This window comes from Chiloscyllium punctatum, chromosome 10 (assembly GCF_047496795.1).
Source record: "Chiloscyllium punctatum isolate Juve2018m chromosome 10, sChiPun1.3, whole genome shotgun sequence".
Classification (NCBI taxonomy): Eukaryota; Metazoa; Chordata; class Chondrichthyes; order Orectolobiformes; family Hemiscylliidae; genus Chiloscyllium; species Chiloscyllium punctatum.
The window spans coordinates 7,903,562-7,922,715 of record NC_092748.1 but is presented as its reverse complement, the minus strand read 5'-3'; the positions used below and the strand labels follow the sequence as shown (position 1 = coordinate 7,922,715).

Below are 19,154 nucleotides of genomic sequence, written 5' to 3'. Positions count from 1 at the left end.
TTCACATCCTAGCGCTAATATGGTTTTCATTTAATATGTCCAGCAGTGGGAATGGAAAATACAGAAACTGTAAGTGCCCATATTGAAAAGTTTATCATTTCATTTGAAATAGCAACTTTGATAGTGTGACTTGGTAACCCTAACAACACAGCTGCAGAAGGCATCAGAAGACTGTCTATAAGGAGGCACGGGCAGTGAAAGACAAGGAGTATGCAGTAATGTTCAGGTCCATCCCCAAGTCATTTTATGCACTGCATATTTCTGTTATTTACGATCCAAGTTTAATAATTTATGGAGACATAAGAGTCATAGAGATGTACAGCATGGAAGCAGACTCTTCAGTCCAACTTGTCCGTGCCAACCAGATATCCTAAATTAATTTAATTCAATTTGCCAGCACTTGGCCCATATCCCTCTAAACCCTTCTTATTCATATACCCATCCAGATGCCTTTTAAATGTTGTAATTGTAACAGCCTCCACTCCCTTTTCTGGCAGCTTATTCTATACACGCACCATCCTCTGCACAAAAATATTGTCCCTTAAGCCCCTTTAAATCTTTTTACTCTCACCTTAAATCTGTGCCCTTTAGCTTTGGACTCCCATGCCCCAGGGGAAAAGACCTTGTCTATTTACCCTATCCATGTCCCTAATGATTTTTATAAATCTCTATAAGGTCACCCTTCAGCTTCTGTCATTCCAGGGAAAACAGCCCCAGCGTATTCAGCCTCTTAGTATAGCTCAAACCTTCCAATCTTCATAACTCTTTTCTCAACCCTTTCAAGTTTCACAACATCCTTCCTATAGTAGGGAGACCAGAATTGAATGCGGTATTTCAAAGGTAGCCTAACTCCAAAGTCCTGTACAGTGCAACATGACCTCCTAACAACTATACTTACTGCACTGACCAGTAAAGGCAAGCATATCAAGATACATTCTTCACTATCCTATCTCCCTGTGACTCCACTTTCAACGAACTATGTTCCTCCACTACAAGGTCTCTGTTCAGCAACACATCTCAGGACCTTACCATTAAGTGTATAAGTCCTGCTCAGATTTGCCTTTCCAAAATGCAGCATCTCACATTTATCTAAATTAAATTCCATCCGCCAATTCTCAGCCCATTGGCCCACCTGATCAAGATTCTGCTCTACTCAGGTGACCTTCTTCACTATCCACAACTCCTCCAATTTTGGTGTCATCTGCAAACTTACTAACTATACCTCCTATATTCACATGCAATCATTTATATAAATGACGAAAAGTAGTCGACCCAGCACCAAATCTTGCTGCACACTGCCAAAGGCGTCTAGTCTGAAAAGCAAGCCTCCACCACCAACCTCTGTCTTTTACCTTTGAGCTGGCTGTGTATCCAGATGGCTAGTTAACTGTTTATTCTATGAGATCTCACCTTGTTAACCAGTCTAGCATTAGGAACCTTGTCAAATGCCTTACTGAAGTCCATGTAGATCACATCCACCACTGCCCTCATCAATCGTCTTTGTTACTTCTTCAAAAAACTCAATCAAGTTAGAGAGACGATTTTCCATATACAAAGCCATATGGACTATCCCTAATTAGTCCTTGCCTTTCCAAATACATGTATATTTCATTTACCTCGAGTGGGGTGCTGGAAAAACACAGCAGGTCAGGCAGCATCGGAGGAGCAGGAGAATCAACGTTTCAGGCATAAGCCCTTCAAGAGTGAGGCTTGTGGGCCGGGGGGGGGGGCTGAGAGATAAGTGGGAGGCGGTTGGGGTTGTGGGGAAGGTAGCTCCAAGCAAAGACCTCCAAGCCCTCCACTTCTTCCTCTCACGCCATCCCAACTAGTGCCCCTTCCACTGACACCCCCATCCGCCTGGCTGAACTGGTCCTCACCCTTAACAACTTCTCCTTCCAGTCCGCCCAATTCCTCCAAACCAAAGGGGTATCCATGGGCATCCACATGGGACTCAGCTATGCCTGCCCCTTTGTCGGGTATGTGGAACAATTCAATTTCCGCAGTTACACTAACACCACTCCACCCCCGCCACCTGTTCCTCCACTACATTGATGACTGCATCGGTGCTACCTCATGCTCCCACGAAGAGGTTGCCACTTCAATTTCACCAACACCTTTCACCCTGACCTCAAATTCACCCAGACCACCTTGGACACCTCCCTCCCCTTCCTGAGCCTCTCCATCGCCTGCAACCGATTAACCACAGACATCTACTATAAGCCCACCGACTCCCACAGCTACCTGGACTACACCTCCTCCCATCCTACCTCCTGTAAAAACGTCATGCCTTATTCCCAATTCCTCCGCATACACTGCATCTGTTCCCAGGATAACCAATTCCACCTTAGAAAATGCCAGATGGCTTCCTTCTTCCAAGATCGCAATTTCCCCTCCCACGTGGTCAACGATGCCCTCCAGCGTATCTCCTCCGCTTTCCACACTTCTGCCCTTGAAACACACCCCTCCCAATGCCACAAGGACAGAACCCCCCCACTGATCCTCACCTTCCACCCCATCAACCTCCATATACATCGCATCATCCCCTTCCACTTCCGACACCTACAAATGCACCCCACCACCAGACATATTTTTCCCTCCCCGCCCCCATCAGTGTTCCAGAGACCATTCATTTTGTGATTCCCTCATCAGATCCATGTCCCCCACCCCCGCACCAGCCCACACTCCACTCCCAGCACTTTCCCCTGCCAACATTGAAAGTGCAAAACTTGCACCCACACCACGCTCCTCATCTCCGTTCAAGGGTCCAAAGGATCCTTCCACATCTGACAGAAATTTACCTGTATTTCCACCAATTTCACCTACTGTATCCATTGCACCCGATGTGGTCTGCTCTATATTGAGGAGACAGGATGCCTACTTGGGGACCATTTCAGAGAACATCTCTGGGACACCCACACCAACCAAACCCACTGCCCTGTGGCTGAACACTTCAACTTCCCCTCCCACTCAGTCAAGGACATGCAGGTTCTGGGCCTCCTCCATCGCCAAACATTAACCACCCGATGCCTGGAGGAAGAACGCTTCATATTCTGCCTTGGGACCCTGCAACCGCACTGGATCAATGTGGATTTCACTAGTTTCCTCATTTCCCCTCCTCCCGCCACATTATCCCACTCTCTGTCCCAGCACCATCCTCCTGACCTGTCCATCACCTTTCTCATCTATCTGCTCCACCCTCCTTTCCAACTTATCACCTTCATCTACCGACCGCATTCTCAGCTACTTTTCCCACAACCCCTACCCCCTCCCATTTATCTCTCAGCCCCAGCCTACAAGCCTCATTCCTGATGAAGGGCGAATGCCCGAAACATCGATTCTCCTGCTCCTCGGATGCTGTCTGACTTGCTGTGCTTTTCCAGCGCCACATTTGCGACTCTGATCTCCAGGATCTGCAGTCCTCACTTTCTCCTATTTCATTTACCTGCCTAAACTTAAATTTTGTAAATTTTAAGCAGCATTCACTATTCTTTGATCTCTCTATTTCACTCTCAATGGCCAATATGACAGGCTGCAGTTGGTTTCTTCACTGGGTCAATGACTATGGTTGATTCCACTCAACCTCTCCCACAAGTCCAACATTACCCCTCTTGCACAGATTTTTATTTTGCGTTGTCCCACATTCTATCCAGCATTACTGTGGCTTTTACTTTAGTTTAACCTCTCACACATGAAACTTTGTCAGAAATGTCAAAGTGGTTAATTGGGCAATAGGATTCATTCTAATCTCAGTTGATGCTGCTGTCTACGTTTTAGTCCAGGACGGAATAGATTCCATCTGGTGGGAGGCCACTAGGCCAGTTATATTACGGGTGAGAGATGCAATTTATTTTGGAAGGGAGTGGGCTTGCTGCTTATAATTCTGTGCAGCTCACTGATGCCCAATTTTGTAATTCTGGTGCTAGATCTACTGCAAATATTTCTCACGAAGTCTGCTTCAAAATTCCAGACAGGTGCTCTCTGAGATGGCAGCATTAAGGGCAATAGAGATAGCATGGAAACCACACAGCAATCTAATGTTATTTTTATTACTGAATACTCTGAGCACATCCGAGCTGTTCAATCTTCTGATATTTCACAGGACAGGAAGGGAAAGAGAGAGGGAAGAGAATTTTTATTTTTATTTTCTGAAAGGAATTACCTTTAGAGTTCTGGTTGGAGCCCAGCCTGTGCCATCAATGGAGTGTTCCCTCAGCAAGCTGTAAAACACAAGACAGGATTACAGAAGACAGGGCAGTAATGGTGATTCACCACTAATGGTAAGATTGCCAACATAAAAAACTCCGAAAATGACTGACCATATTGAAGTTTTGCCATGAAACAGTTAGTAACACATACCAATGATTAAACTTGTTTTCCAAACATTTGGTAAAGAAGCCTCAATGCATCCTTTAAGTTTATTACTGTATAATTTATCTAGCTTTACTTTTTCAAAACTGTCTCTGAAATTTGGATTTGGTAATACTACTAATACCAGATTCACCATTTGATAGTTGGGTTATCTACCCAGTCAGACTGTAGGCACCCAGAACAGATTTGACGTGCAAGGCAACCTCGATTATCCGAACGATACAGGCAGGGAGTATTTTGTTCGGATGATAATCGAATGTTTGGATAATTGAGTCTTTAGATAACCCAGTTTAGCCAAGCATCGGGACCTTGAGATTTTGTTCAGATAATCAGACATTTGGATAACTGGAGGTTGTTCTGTACACATTTTGGACTACATTTATTTCAAATGTACTCTGGACACAATTGTATATGTCCAAATCTCTTTGGTCACCTTTAGCCAATGATATGCTTTATTTGCACAACTTAAAACCAGATAGTGCCAATTGTCCTGTATCATTCCTCAAGTATTCCTATGTTTATTCTTCAACCAACATTACTAAAACAATTGAATTGGTTGTTTATCTCAATGCACTTGTGGGAGCATGCTGTGTCCAAATTAGCTGTCCTATTTCTTACATTGCAAAATAGACAGGAGGATGTAAGAAAATAAAACATAGGAATTGGACTAACAGAAAGCAATTCACCCCCTCAAACTACTTCATCATACAGTAAAATCATTGCTGAATTGAATCATAGCATCCCTACAGTATGGAAACAGGTCATTCAGCCCATGTCCACACCAACTGTCCGAAGAGTATCCCACCCAGACCTGTTCCCCTATTGTATTACTCTAAATTTCCCCTCACTAATGCATCTAACCTACACATCCCTGAACACAGTGGGCAATTTGCCATAATCAATTCACCTAGCCTGCACATCTTTAGACTAAGGGAAGAAGCTAGGATACCTGGAGGAAACCCATGCAGACACTAAGAGAACATGCAAACTCCACAGTCACCAGAGGCTGGAATGGAGCCCTGGTCCCTGGCGCTGTGAGGCAGCAGTGCTAACAACGCAGCCACCATCGAAAAAATATGACTTTAACACCACTTTCTTGGCAGCCCTCTATAATATTTCACTCCCTTGCACATTAAAATTGTGTCTTAACTCAGCTTTGGATTTATTCAATGACCTGACCACCACTATTCTTTAGGATTAGAGGGAATTGAAATACATAATACTCCAAATAACATGGTGCGAATACTTAAGACCATAAGATGTAGGAGCAGTGGGCTACTTTGCCCATTGACTCTGCTCAACCATTCAATGTGATCATGATTGAATCCTCAATTCCACTTTTCCCCATAACCCTTGATTCCATTACTAATTACAAATTTTGCCCCAGCCTTGAATATACTTAATGGCCCAGCCTCAGCAACTATCTGTAGTAAAGAATTCCAAAGTTTCATTACCGTCAGAAAAAAAACCCCTTCCTTATCTCAGTCTTTAATGGGTGATCCTTATTCTGAGATTATGCTGTCTGGTCTGATACTCTTCCATAATGGGCAACAACATTTTCGCATCTACCCTATCAAGGATAACTTTCAATAAGGTCTCCTCACATTCTTTCAAACTCCAATAAGTACAGCCCAATCTACTCAATCTCTCCTCAGAAGAAAATTCCTCCATAGTCGGAATCAATCTAGTAAACCTTCTCTGACCGTCTCCAATGCCAGTAGAGAACTATTTAGTTTCAATGATCTTAATCAGAAAGATTTAGGACACAGTTAAGTAATCTGGAAAGCTTTTATACAACATAGGCGTTTGTAGACTTCCTGATGCAATCTTTATACATGAGGACATAGGAATGCCTACCACATATGGTCAAACATCAATTAAAGAAAACTGGAAGTGTGTTCAAAACTTCCATTCATACTTTGAACACTCACCAGATGGTGCCGAGCACTGCATTGTTTATTATGGCAAAGAAGACCTTTCCTACCCAAAGCATTAGAAACTTGAAGCATTAACCATCAACCTCTCTCGAAACACTGGTGTTCAAACTAGTGACAGTGAATCAATCTAACAGCCTTTGACAGCGGCCAGCATCAAGAAAAATACTGGGCTGAATCTGAATGGGTTCGAGAAGCCTCCCCGCTCCTAGTAGAAACATCTGTCCATATTCTTGATGGCTGTCCCACAGTAATTTAATGCTGCCAGCAGTGTTAATTAAGATGAGACACATGTCCCTTTCTTGGCAGGAAATCCTGTCTCAGACAGTTGCCAGTTAATTGGACTAGGTGGCAGTTCTGTAGCCCCATCAGCATCTCTAGGAGTATAAAGGCATAAGGGAGTCTCAGTGAAGTGCTGAGGAGAGGTGGAAGAAAGTTCTGGAAGCATCAGTGGAGATTAGAATCAGAGTTAAATGTTTTGAGTTGAATATCAGAGTAGCCACCCAGGAATGTTGTCAGTAGATCACACATTCGGTTTATAAGCCATCTCCAAACATATGCCTTAAATGCAACCTGTTTTAATCAATCAATCAAAACTTGAGAACAAATACAATACCTTAAACAGATTTCGCCAGTCTCAGTAATATTGGGGTGCCAAATTCTGGTCAAACATTTCACTTTGGGAGGCTGCAGAGAGGAAAATAATGTTAGTTTCAAGCTCCTTTTTGACAGGTTGAATAATAGTCTGCTACAATCATGAAGAAGTCAAAGCAGAATATAATTTAGCAAAAAAGGGGAAGTGGTGTGTTATATTGACAAAATAATTAAGAAAACATCAGTTAAACTCCCCAAAAGAAATATGGTTTTATTGACAGAAGAAAATAGACAAGCTGTGAATAAAGCTTCAAGGGCACAAGAACTAGTTAGAAAAACCAATCAATATGCCAGCATGTGTTTCCCAACATATTCGGAAGTATTTTGCTAAGCAGAAAATACAGCATCAGATGTAGAAACTTATTCCAATTTACAATCCATCTAGTACACACAAAATGGTTGGCCCACTGAGAAAATAACGAGGGTGCACCAATTCCATTCATGCTCATTTTGACCTCAACTTCACAGTGGCAAGTGATAGACACAACCTCGTGTTATGAATGATAAGTTGTATTATATCTTGGTGACACACTCAAAAGACAACAAGAACCAGTGGTTGTCATCATGGCTATGTTACTAGCCTGTCATAATGAAAAAGAAGGATCACAGTTATAGTGGCTTGTACATGATACGCTTGAAATGACAGGGCACTGGAGAGGATACAGGGAGTGCAATAGAGTTGGATGGTGGAGCCTGTGTGTGAAGGGTGGGGGAGTAGGATAGTTTTTCTTTTATTCATTCGTGAGATGCAGTAGGTAAGACCAGTATTTGTTGCCCATTCCTGATTGCTCTCAAACCAGAGTGGTTTGGTTAGCTATTTGAGAAGGCAGTTAACAGTCAACCACATTACTGTAGCTTTGGCATAACAATGGCTAGACCAGGTAAGGACAGCAGATTTCCCTTCCTTATGAACATTGCGAACCAGATGGAATTTATAAAAAAAAATTCAATGGTAGTTTCTGAATAGGAATTACTTAGTTACTGAGATTAGCTTTTAATTCCAGATTTATTCATTAAATTCCACCAGCTGTTGTGGTGGGTTTTGAACCTGAGCAATGCTAGATACAAAAGTATAGACCACAATCTCCTAAGATGGGTGTTAGTGGAGGAATGAGAGAGACAGGCAGAGAAAGAGTGACAGAGACAGAGAGCGAGACAGGCAAAGAGAGAGAGAGAGAGAGAGAGAGAGAGAGAGAGGGGGGGGGAGAGAGCGCGAGAGTCAGAGAGAGAGCCAGAGACAGAGAGAGAGAGACAGAGAGAGAGACAGAGTCAGAGTCAGAGAGAAAGCCAGAGACAGAGAGAGAGAGAGACACACACAGAGAGCCAGAGACAGAGAGCCAGAGCCAGAGCCAGAGAGCCAGAGAGAGAGAGAGAGAGAAAGAACAAAAAGGTGGGCAACTGGATGGTGTACACTGAATGAGGATTTTAACGACACTGTAAAGAGTGACAGTTTGAGATCAATAATAAAGCTGTAAGCTTGTTAAATGCTGAACACAGGTTGTGGTGCAAGCCTCTCACAAGCTGAGTAAGATGCCATTCTTTAACAAGTATATTTCCTACCAGCTGAGAAAGGACAATTATGTAGCAGATCCCCAATACTGATGAAAGAAAAATAGCATCCTCCAGCTCAGATAAACAGGAAAGTTTCTGCCATTTAGTATGCCTCACACGGTCTTCTGTTTCCATCCATCACCAGGGACTTGATTTACTGAAGGCAGTCAGGGCTGCACTTTGTGTGAGCAGAGCAAGGAGCCCAGTTTATCAGAGGATTATACTGGGAGTTAATAGCTTCACTACAACAGTCCCAGAAATATCACATATTCACTGAAGGCGAATGAGCTATCAGCAAATGCAGGAGCAGAATTCCATTTCGTCTGAATATACTAAAACAGAAACTAGCATTGACAAGCATCAAAAAGAAAGGCTGAGGGCATTTTTGCTAGATCCACCAGCACTAATCTCAAGCGAAGTCATGGACTCACTTGCAGACAGCTTCCATATTACAATCAATGGATTGCAGAAAAATAATTGAAAAAAAACTCTTAGGCCAAATGGGAAAAGGGGAGGGGGAGGGACCCGCTGGGTTGTTTTTACAGAGGACCATCACAGACAAAGTACTAAGTGGCCTCATTCTGAGCCGTAACCCTTCTACAATTCTATCAGTATCAAAGAAGCTAGTCCTGGGAGCAATTCGGGCAGCTCATTGCTTGTTGAATAGGAAGCATATTTAGAGCGAGAAACAGTTTGCATTTCAGGGTGATGATGTCAAAGGTCATCAGACTGAAACATGAATTCTGTTTCTCTCTCCACAGATGCTGCCAGACCTGATTATTTTCAGCATTTTGTTTTAGATTTCCAGCATCCAAAGTATTTAACATTTGTTATCTCTTGTGGGATAAGGGCCCAGGAAGAATAAGCTCAATGTAACTCTAACCTATTGGAAGTACAAATGAATATAAGTAAAATCAAGGGTGTCTTGAAGCAGGAAGCCCAGAGAAGTGCAGGAACACCAAGTATCTGATCAAAAGTTTTTTGGGAAGATATTATTTCACACACGAGACCAGTCAAGATCCGTATCTAGCAGTGTAAATGTTTACTCATTTGTACTGAAGAGATGTACAATTCAGCAGTTGGTTCTTTGTCAACTCTTGCAGCGTTAAGCTTTACAAACAATGATGCAACCATCATTTTATGTTTTTATCCTTTTTAAAATCTTTTATTGATTTTTGTCCAAAATAAATGACAGCAGAGCAAGGTGCAATCATAAGCAATAAACAAAATGTCAAAAATATCAGTCCAATATCTACTGAGAAAAAGGCAAAGCCAGAACCTGTGCATAGAATTTGCTGGGGTTTGTTGGCACCGATCACAGGATGGAGACACCTCCTCAAATATGTTTGCAAGTCGAGCTTTGGTGTAGTGGGCGCGGTGTAGAATCTTGCTTTGAATAAAACAATGTTTTGCACAGATAGAAGATCTGTGCACCCTTTGTAAAATCTCATCCCACACATCACCCAGAATTATCTTTTCCAGATCTGCCTTTAATAGAATAAAGACAACCTGAGCATACTTTATGAATGTTTGAATAAATAGCTGAAATAGCCCCCTTTACTGAAGAAAGCCATTCTAGAAAGACATCAAAATCAGTTTCATTAGGAAAGGAGGGGAAAACCTGAAATAAACTATGGACAAAACTTTAAACTTGGAGGTATCTAAAGAAGTGGCTTTTAGGAACTGAAAACTTATCAACTATTTACTGAAAAGATGCAAAAACACCATCAACATATAAATCTTTAACAGTTTTTATTCCCAAGTTAGCCCAATGAGAAAAGGCACAGTCCACTAAAGATGGGGGAGAAGTATGATTTGCCACCAATGGCACCTTAGCAGAAAATGACTGAAAGCCAAAGTGACATCTAAATTGAAACCAAATTTTAAGACAGGGTAAAATAATTACATGGTTGGTGTAAATGGAGGCTGAAGAAAGGATAGGTGAATGTAATAAAGCCTTCAAGGTGGATGGGTGGAATTTGCCTGAATAGTCAACCAAATTGGGAGAGCATAAAGGTTCTCATATTGGACCAACAGTTCAAAATTCTAATGTTTACTGCCCAATAACAAGAGAGCCAGAATTAAATACTTCAACAAACACATCTACCAAAAGCAGAGCCAGCTTGTTCCAAAACGTTTTATAAAAATGTGGCCAGAAACCCATCAGGTCCAGGGCTTTTACCACTTTTTGTGATTTAGCTGCAGCCTCAAGTTCTATTGCTGTGATTGGTTGTTCCAATTCCTTTGCCACATTTTGATCAATAGAAGGAACGTTAATCTTATCAAAAAAGTTCTCAAAATCTGCTGTTTGAGAAGAACATGCAGATGAATAAAGTGAAATGTAAAATTACTTAAAAGTCTTGTCGATTTCTAATGGGTCTGATGTGACAACTAAATTAGCCTTAATTTGTGGGATTAATTGAGATGAGGACATTTGGCACAACTGATGTGCCAACAATTTATCTCTTTGTTCATAAAATTTAGACCTAGAGTGAAGTAAAAGCTTGGTGATGTATTGTGACATTACAACATCATTGGCCTGTAGGGATACAAGACCATAAGACATAGGAGTGGAAGTAAGGCCATTTGGCCCATCGAGTCCACTCTGCCATTCAATCATGGCTGATAGGCATTTCAACTCCACTTACCTGCATTCTCCCCGTAGCCCTTAATTCCTCGACACAACAAGAATCTATCAATCTCTGCCTTGAAGACATTTAGCGTCCCAGCCTCCACTGCACTCTGCGGCAATGAAGTCCACAGGCCCACCAAAGTCCTATCAGTTCTTTCCCATTAAGCTACACTCACCAAAACACATTGGTTAAAGTGTGATTTTTTTTCTAAAGTTCTCATCTAAAGTAGTGTACTTTATACGATATTCTCCTTTCAGACTTAGAGATATAGAAGCCAAAATGATCTAACCAGATACATTCCCAATATTTGCTACAATAAAACACATGCGGTCAAAACAGCATGACAAATTGACTTGGCCACTATCACGATGTTCTGCACTTCTGGGGGACCAGAGGTACCATACAACTGCAAATTTTTAATACATTCAATTAGCACATTGGTTAAGATTTTCCCGTTTTTGTTAAAATGTGGTAGGCGGCAATTAACACAATGCCCCTGACCAATGAAATAACGCAGTATATCACATTTCTATCAGCTCATTAAGAGCTAATCAGGCAGCACATGGGCAAGTCTCCTGCCCAATTAGGTGCCTCAACACTGGTATGTTAGGTGGCCAGAAGCTGCTGGCCAATCAGAGACTGGTAAATCTGAGTGCTGAAATCCACCTTTCAGAGACCACCTCAATATTTGCCATCCATGGTTTCAACTGCAAGGAGCTTAGGGCAATTGGAGGACTCCCTCAAAGTTGGCAGGCATGTTTTCTCGCTGTGAAGGTAGAGCATCAGGCGGTGAAGACTTTAGGCTCATAAGTGGCCATTAATTGACTATTAAGGGCCTTATATACTGGTGAGCTGAGAAAGTTGTTGAAGGACCTTCTCACGTATCATTTATTTGCCAAGATGACAATATATGCATTCTTTATATACGTCTGAAGACTTAGAGATTGCATAAGAGAGTCCAGTTGAGACAGACATTGTGCTAACCACGCCAATTTCTCTGTCTTAAGTCTACTCTTATGTGCTGCATAAGAAATTATTTTCACCCCCCAATGAATGCCTTCAGGGTTTCCCACAGCAAGGAAGCTGTAATGTCAGGTGTTTTGTTAAACACTTTTTTAAAAATCCATCCGTTGAGAGAAAAAATTAACAAAATCCTCCTCTAAGAGTAAGTGCGCATTCAGACACCAAAGTGAGTGTATATTAAGAAAATTGTGAAAATGAACATTCAGATACAGATGCATGGTTTGATAAAACAATTGAATCATATTTACAACCGGAAATAGATGTGAATAGTCTGCCATCCACCAAAACAAAATCAATATTAGAGGTGCAGTGGACAGCAAAGGAGGTTTCCTTGGATTACAACAGCATCTTGACCAGATAAGTCAATGGGCTGAGGAGTGGCAGATGGAGTTTAATTTTGAAAAATGCAAGGTGCTGCATTTTGGAAAAGTAAATCTTAGCAGGACTTATACACTTAATGGTAAGGTCCTAAGGAGTGTTGCTGAACAAAGAGAACTTGGAGTGCAGGTTCATTGCTTCTTGAAAGTAGAGTCGCAGGTAGATAGGATAGTGAAGAAGGCATTTGGTATGCTTTCCTTTATTGGTCAGAGTATTGAGTACAGGAGTTGGGAGGTCATGTTGCGGCTGTACAGGACATTGGTTAGGCCACTTTTGGAATATTGTGTGAAATTCTGGTTTTCTTCCTATTGGAAGGATGTTGTGAAACTTGAAAGGGTTCAGAAAATATTTACAAGGATGTTGCCAGGGTTGGAGGATCTGAGCTATAAGGAGATGTTAAATGGGCTAGGGCTGTTTTCCCTGGAGCGTCAGCGGCTGAGGGATGACTTTATAGAGGTTTATAAAATCATGAGGGGCATGGATAGGGTAAATAAACAAGGCCTTTGCCCTGGGGTTGGGGAGTCCAGAACTAGAAGGCATAGGTTTAAGGTGAGAGGGGAAAGATATAAAAGAGACCTAAATGCAGCTTTTTCCACATAGAGGGAGGTGCGTGTGTGGAATGGGCTGTCAGAGGAAGTGGTAGAGGCTGGTACAATTGCAACATTTAAAAGGCACCTGGATAAGTATATGGCTAGGAAGGGTTTGGAGGGATATGACTCTAATAAGTGTGGTGGATATGCGGAAATTTTTTTTTAGAAGGTTTAAAGGACTGCCAGGGATCAACAACATTAAACTCCTCCATAAAAGTCTGAATTATTTTAGCAGATTTGGACTAGAGGAAGAACGGTCTAAGTGAGGATTCAATCAACAGTTAAACTCCCCGAGGTTAAAAACAATGACTGCAGATGCTGGAAACCAGATTCTGGATTAGTGGTGCTGGAAGAGCACAGCAGTTCAGGCAGCATCCAAGTAGCTTCGAAATCGACGTTTCGGGCAAAAGCCCTTCATCAGGAATAAAGGCAGAGAGCCTGAAGCGTGGAGAGATAAGCTAGAGGAGGGTGGGGGTGGGGAGAAAGTAGCATAGAGTACAATGGGTGAGTGGGGGAGGGGATGAAGGTGATAGGTCAAGGAGGAGAGGGTGAAATGGATAGGTGGAAAAGAAGATAGGCAGGTAGGACAAGTCCGGACAAGTTATGGGGACAGTTACTGTTAAACTCCCCTGACAACCATTGGGCGAGATATTAGATTCCCTACAGTGTGGAAACAGGCCCTTCAGCCCAACCAGTCCACACTGACCCCTCCGAAGAGTTACTCATTTCCCTCTGACTAATGCACCTAACACTGTGGGCAATTGAACATGGCCAATTCACCTGACCTGCACTCTTTGGACTGTGGGAGGAAACTGGAGCACCCGAAGGAAACCCACATAATGTACAAACTCCACACAGACAGTCGCTCAAGGCTGGGATTGAACCTGGGACCCTGATGCTGTGAGGCAGCAGTGCTAACCACTGAGCCGTCCTGGTTTCTTCTTTTGGTTTAGCATTCAATGTGCAATAAGCCCTACCCAACACAAGTTTAGCCTCAAATCTGAGCAGGTCCTGTAAAGGTTGGGCCATAAATTCTGTAGGGGGAGGACCCTACAATCCCTTGGATAAACCCACATGTCAAATATTATTCAACTTGGAGCAGGCCTCCAAGTCTTCACATTTCTTAGTCAGAGACTCAACTGTAGCAGATAACACTAACATTACCTTGGAGGCTAGCGATCTGGTTATCATGCTCATTAGTTGAATGTTCCCGCATTGCGAAGAAACATTTTCCTCCAATGGCTTCAGAGCTGTTGTTACTTCCTTTTTAACCATCTCTGAAGTTATAAATTCAAACTTGGTAATGCTATTGCCCATCATGTTCTTAATTCTACATAGCGTGGCTTCATTAGTATCCGGCTTCTCTGGAGACTCAGTCTTAGGCGAATGGCGCAGCCTAGCGCGACTGGACTTGGCTGACTCAATTTTTGTTTGAGCAGTTGCCATTTCAAAGACTACAGGTTAAAAATGGGTTGTGTTTAGAAAACAAAATAGCCAAATGGAGTGTAGAGGACATGTAACAAGTAAATTTAAGAAATCAAAACATACAAATTTACTACATTCCTGAGGAGCAACCCCATATTATGTGCTACGTCATTCGTGCTGCTGGCCACAAGGTCTTGGTGGAAATCCATCATCATAGTTGACATGGATAAATTGGCCTCGACAGCAATTTCCAGTTTCTGAGGGGAGCTTGGAGGAACTTCATCATCATTTTATATGTAGTCTTATCATCCCTCTCAGGCTATGTGAAATAACTTCACTGTCAACTAATTGCTTTTGAAATATAGTCACTGTTGTGGGAGAGGACAACAGGAAATTTGCACAAAGTCTTAAAAAGCTTTTGGTTGAATAGGGGAGGAACAACTTGCCACAACATTAACTTGGTTAAGGAAAACAAGTTGAAACAAGTAACATAAGCCCTGGGGTATTGTAATTAGGCCAGTCTAGTTCAGGAAACAGACCCAGCCAGGCTCATACATTTTAGGTGCACCTCAAAGCCTGGGCCTACAGTTATACAACCAACACAGAAGTCAAAGTCAAAGGCAAAGGGCCCAGTAGTACACCTTTGCTCGCAAGTTCATCAGGGAGCATAACTTCCTCAAAGCCCTGCAGGAAAATGGGGGTGTGGAACTGATCAGATGGTTCCCTGAGTACACCAAAGTTGAATGACAGAATATCTCATCATCAGAACTATCAAACAAGCACCAAGACTGTAGCTTGGATGATGGTGAGGAAGATCCTCCCAGTCATATCCTTTGTTTGCATCCAAAGTCTCACTTCTTCTGCATGCTGACCTTGAGGTGGCCATAATGAGGAACAGACCATTTCCATTTTTCCTGGAATGTGCAAACAAATGTTTGGAATGAGACAAAATTGTTTTTGTTGATGTTCATCTCAAGCAGCTCCATGATGCAGACCCTGTGCTCTACAGACTCTTCCCACGTATGCACAGAGTCAAACATCAACTGTGCTTGGAGGATCCATCTATTCAGTGAAAGATGTCATGTGATCTGCTTGTAACGTGCTGATTTTCTAGTGCAAAGGGCGGTCCGTGACGGAGTACTTCATATTGACATTCCAAGGTTCATGACTACATGTTGAGGGATGCACTAAAGCTCAGAGCAGCTACTGTAAAGGCAGAATGGGGGTAGGTCACTGACTAAAGCCTTTTAGCCACTGTACATCCATTGGCTGGAATTTGTAAATATGGTGAGTAATATAATGCATTAGAAGAAAAGGATTTGGTTTTGCATCTTATGTAATATAGTGTCCTTTTATATAAATGTTATGCAGTAAAGTAGTAAAGCCATGAGACTGGTGAAGCACAAGATACTTTAGTAAAGCTGAGAGTTTATTCCCAATTATCCTTGATCTTTCATAGTTGACATGGATACATTGGCCTCGACATCAATGCTATATTATACCAGATAAGATGCTTTTGGGTAGGAGGAAACTGCTAAATCACATGCTGCTGCAATGTGATATTCTTATTCAGCAACGGAGACAGAATCTTTAACCTACAATTGTACAGTTACATTAACCCACTGTACTCAGACTGCCTTAGTGTGGGAGCACAATCACAAAGTTTGGATGTCTTTTGCAATGAAGAATGTGTCACCAGCCTGCTGATTAGGTAGTGAGGTGGTGAGTCTTGCATGTTGTCATAAGCACAATAGAAAATGAAAAGTGAAGAAGATTATCTCAGAGTACAGTGGGACCTTGATCAGATGGGCCAATGGGCTGAGGAATGGCAAATGGAGTTCAATTTAGATAAATGTGAGCTGTTATATTTCGGTAAGGCAACTAGGGCAAGGCTTATATGGTTAATGGTAGAGTCCTGGGTAATGTTACCAAACAAAGTGATCGAGAGGTACTGGTGCATAACTCCTTCAAAGTGGAGTCGCACGTAGACAGGGTGAAGGCGGTGTTTGGCATGCTCGCTTTCATTGGTCAGAACACGGAGTACAGCAGATGGGAAGTCGCGTTTGGCCGTACAATAGAATTGTTCAAGATGCAGGAGGGGAATGGAGATGGGAGAGTGTGGATTCTGTGGGGAAGGGAGCAGCTGTGAGTGAACAGACTGTGGAGGAGAAACAGTGACCATAGGTTCATAAGCAGAGATTGTGAGTAAATAAATGTGGAGGGAGAAACCTCCCCTGCCTCTGGGACCAACTTGGGATGCCAGTGCAGTAATGATGCTGTAATTGATAAACCCTTTGCGTAGCATGACAGAATGACAAGCTAAAAATTAGAAAAAATTGCATAGCTGTTTTCTTCTCACACATGTTCCTCCCCCATCTTTTTTCATTAATGATAGTGAGAAGTAGAAAAATATAAATAGAGTCAGAGTCATTCAGCACAGAAACAGACCCTTTGGTCCAATTCATTGGTGAGGCTACGTTTGGAATACTGAGTACAGTTCTAGTTGCCCTTCTACAGGAAGATGTTGTTAAACTTGAGAGGGTGCAGAAAAGGCTGTTGCTGGGACTGGAGGGTTTCAACTACAGGGAGAAGCTGAATCGGCTGGGGCTATTTTTAATGGAGCATCGGAGACTGAGATTTATAAAATCATAAGGGGCTTGAATAGGGTGAATAGCCAAGGTATTTTTCCTCGGGTAGGAGAGTCCAAAACTAGTGGGTATAGTTTAAGGTGAAAGGGGAAAGATTTAAAAAGGACCTGAGGAATGACTTTTCCACACAGAGTGGTGCGGGGATGGAATGAGCTGCCAAAGGAAATGGTAGAGGCAGGTACAAGTACAACATACTCATCCAGATGCCTTTTAAATATGAGTAGATGGGTTAGAGGGATATAGGACAAATACTGGCAAACGGGACTTGGTCAGATTGGGATCCCTAGTTGGCAGGGATGAATTGGACCAAAGGGTCTGTTTCTGTGCTGAATGACTCTGACTCTATTTATATTTTTTCTACTTCTCACTATCATTAATGAAAAAAGATGGGGGAGGAACATGTGTGAGAAGAAAACAGCTATGCAATTTTTTCTAATTTTTAGCTTGTCATTCTGTCATGCTACGTAAAGGGTTTATCAATTACAGCATCATTACTGCACTGGCATCCCAAGTTGGTCGCAGAGGCAGGGGAGGTTTCTCCCTCCACATTTATTTACTCTCAATCTCTGCTTATGAACCTATGGTCACTGTTTCTCCTCCAGTCTGTTCACTCACAGCTGCTCCCTTCCCCACAGAATCCACACTCTCCCATCTCCATTCCCCTCCTGCATCTTGAACAATTCTATCCTATCTTCCATTATTATTTTCACCAGATCTTTTTCTGACAGAGGTGGAGGAGCCGGTGTTGGACTGGGTGGACAAAGTTAAAAATCAGAGCTGAAAAATGTGTTGCTGGAAAAGTGCAGCAGGTCAGGCAGCGAAGGAGCAGGAGAATCGATGTTTCGGGCATAAGCCCTTCTTCAGGAATGAAGAAGGGCTTATGCCCGAAACGTTGATTCTCCTGCTCCTTTGATGCTGCCTGACCTGCTGCGCTTTTCCAGCAACACATTTTCAGCTTGATCTCCAGCATCTGCAGTCCTCACTTTCTCAAAGTCAAAAATCACACAACATCAGATTATAGTCGAACAGGTTTATTTGGAAGCACTAGCTTCAGCAGGTGGTTGTGATGAAGGAGCAGCACAGCGAAAGCTAGTGCTTCCAAAAAAACCTGTTGGACTTTAACCTGGTGTTGTGATTTTTAACTATTTTCTTGTAATTAAACGATTCAGAGATCTACTCTGCTGCTATTCAGCTGAGCACCCTGGAGAAAGAGCCTTTGCTGCAAAATTAGTGCCGACAGGTTTAATTGGCAATTACAGTTCACTCACACACTTGTTGCACCACACACCAAACATGGACAAAGCACTGATGTCTCTTGTACAATGATATTACTCATGGCAATACTCAGCATTCCAATATTAAGATTTCATCATTATTTCTCTGCCCAGTCCTGTATACATTAAACATGAAAACACCATTATAACAGCTGGTGCATAAACCTTCCGACCTTCAGCACGGAATACGACAGTCATTCCACTGGGGTCCTGAACTAACCTTACTACTGGGCATCATACAATTGGAGATCCAGCCCTAGCACTGCACCTGATCTTAGTTCTGATTGTAAATCATGGACCATCCAGGAATACATAACCACTGTTGAATAAAAAATACAAATGCATCCTGCGCAATATAAATAGATCAGGGGCCATTAACCAAAGCTCAAATCCAAGTTTTCATATTACTGGTTAGTGCAAAGGCAACTTTCAATCGTGTGCAGGGCGAAAGGGATTTTTAACCAACATGATCATTAAGACAATATTAAAATGAGCAGTCAGCACTGAAATCCAATTTCAAACTCTGACAGCATTATAAGGATTGCAAATCATGCCTCAAGTGGATAGTACTTCATGAGCTCCATTTCAGTCAGTACCCTTGTCTCATGCATTCAACTCATTTAAATAGAGCCATGACTGTTTGTTGTCTTGAAGTCTTTTTTGTCTTTCCCCAAAG

The 19,154-nt window shown here is 42.3% G+C and overlaps 1 protein-coding gene across 4 annotated transcripts in view; it reads right to left on the bottom strand.

Annotated features, from left to right (window-relative positions):
- The window catches only part of LOC140481858 (NEDD8-conjugating enzyme UBE2F), a 366,423-nt gene that overhangs the window by 15,246 nt on the left and 332,023 nt on the right, over positions 1–19,154 (bottom strand). For all 4 annotated transcript variants that reach the window (XM_072578432.1, XM_072578431.1, XM_072578434.1 and 1 more), the window contains 2 exons: positions 6,919–6,989; positions 4,160–4,217 (listed from right to left, as the gene is read on the bottom strand). In XM_072578432.1, coding sequence (XP_072434533.1) covers positions 4,160–4,217; positions 6,919–6,989 — 129 coding nt within the window. The remainder of the gene's footprint in view (positions 1–4,159; positions 4,218–6,918; positions 6,990–19,154) is intronic.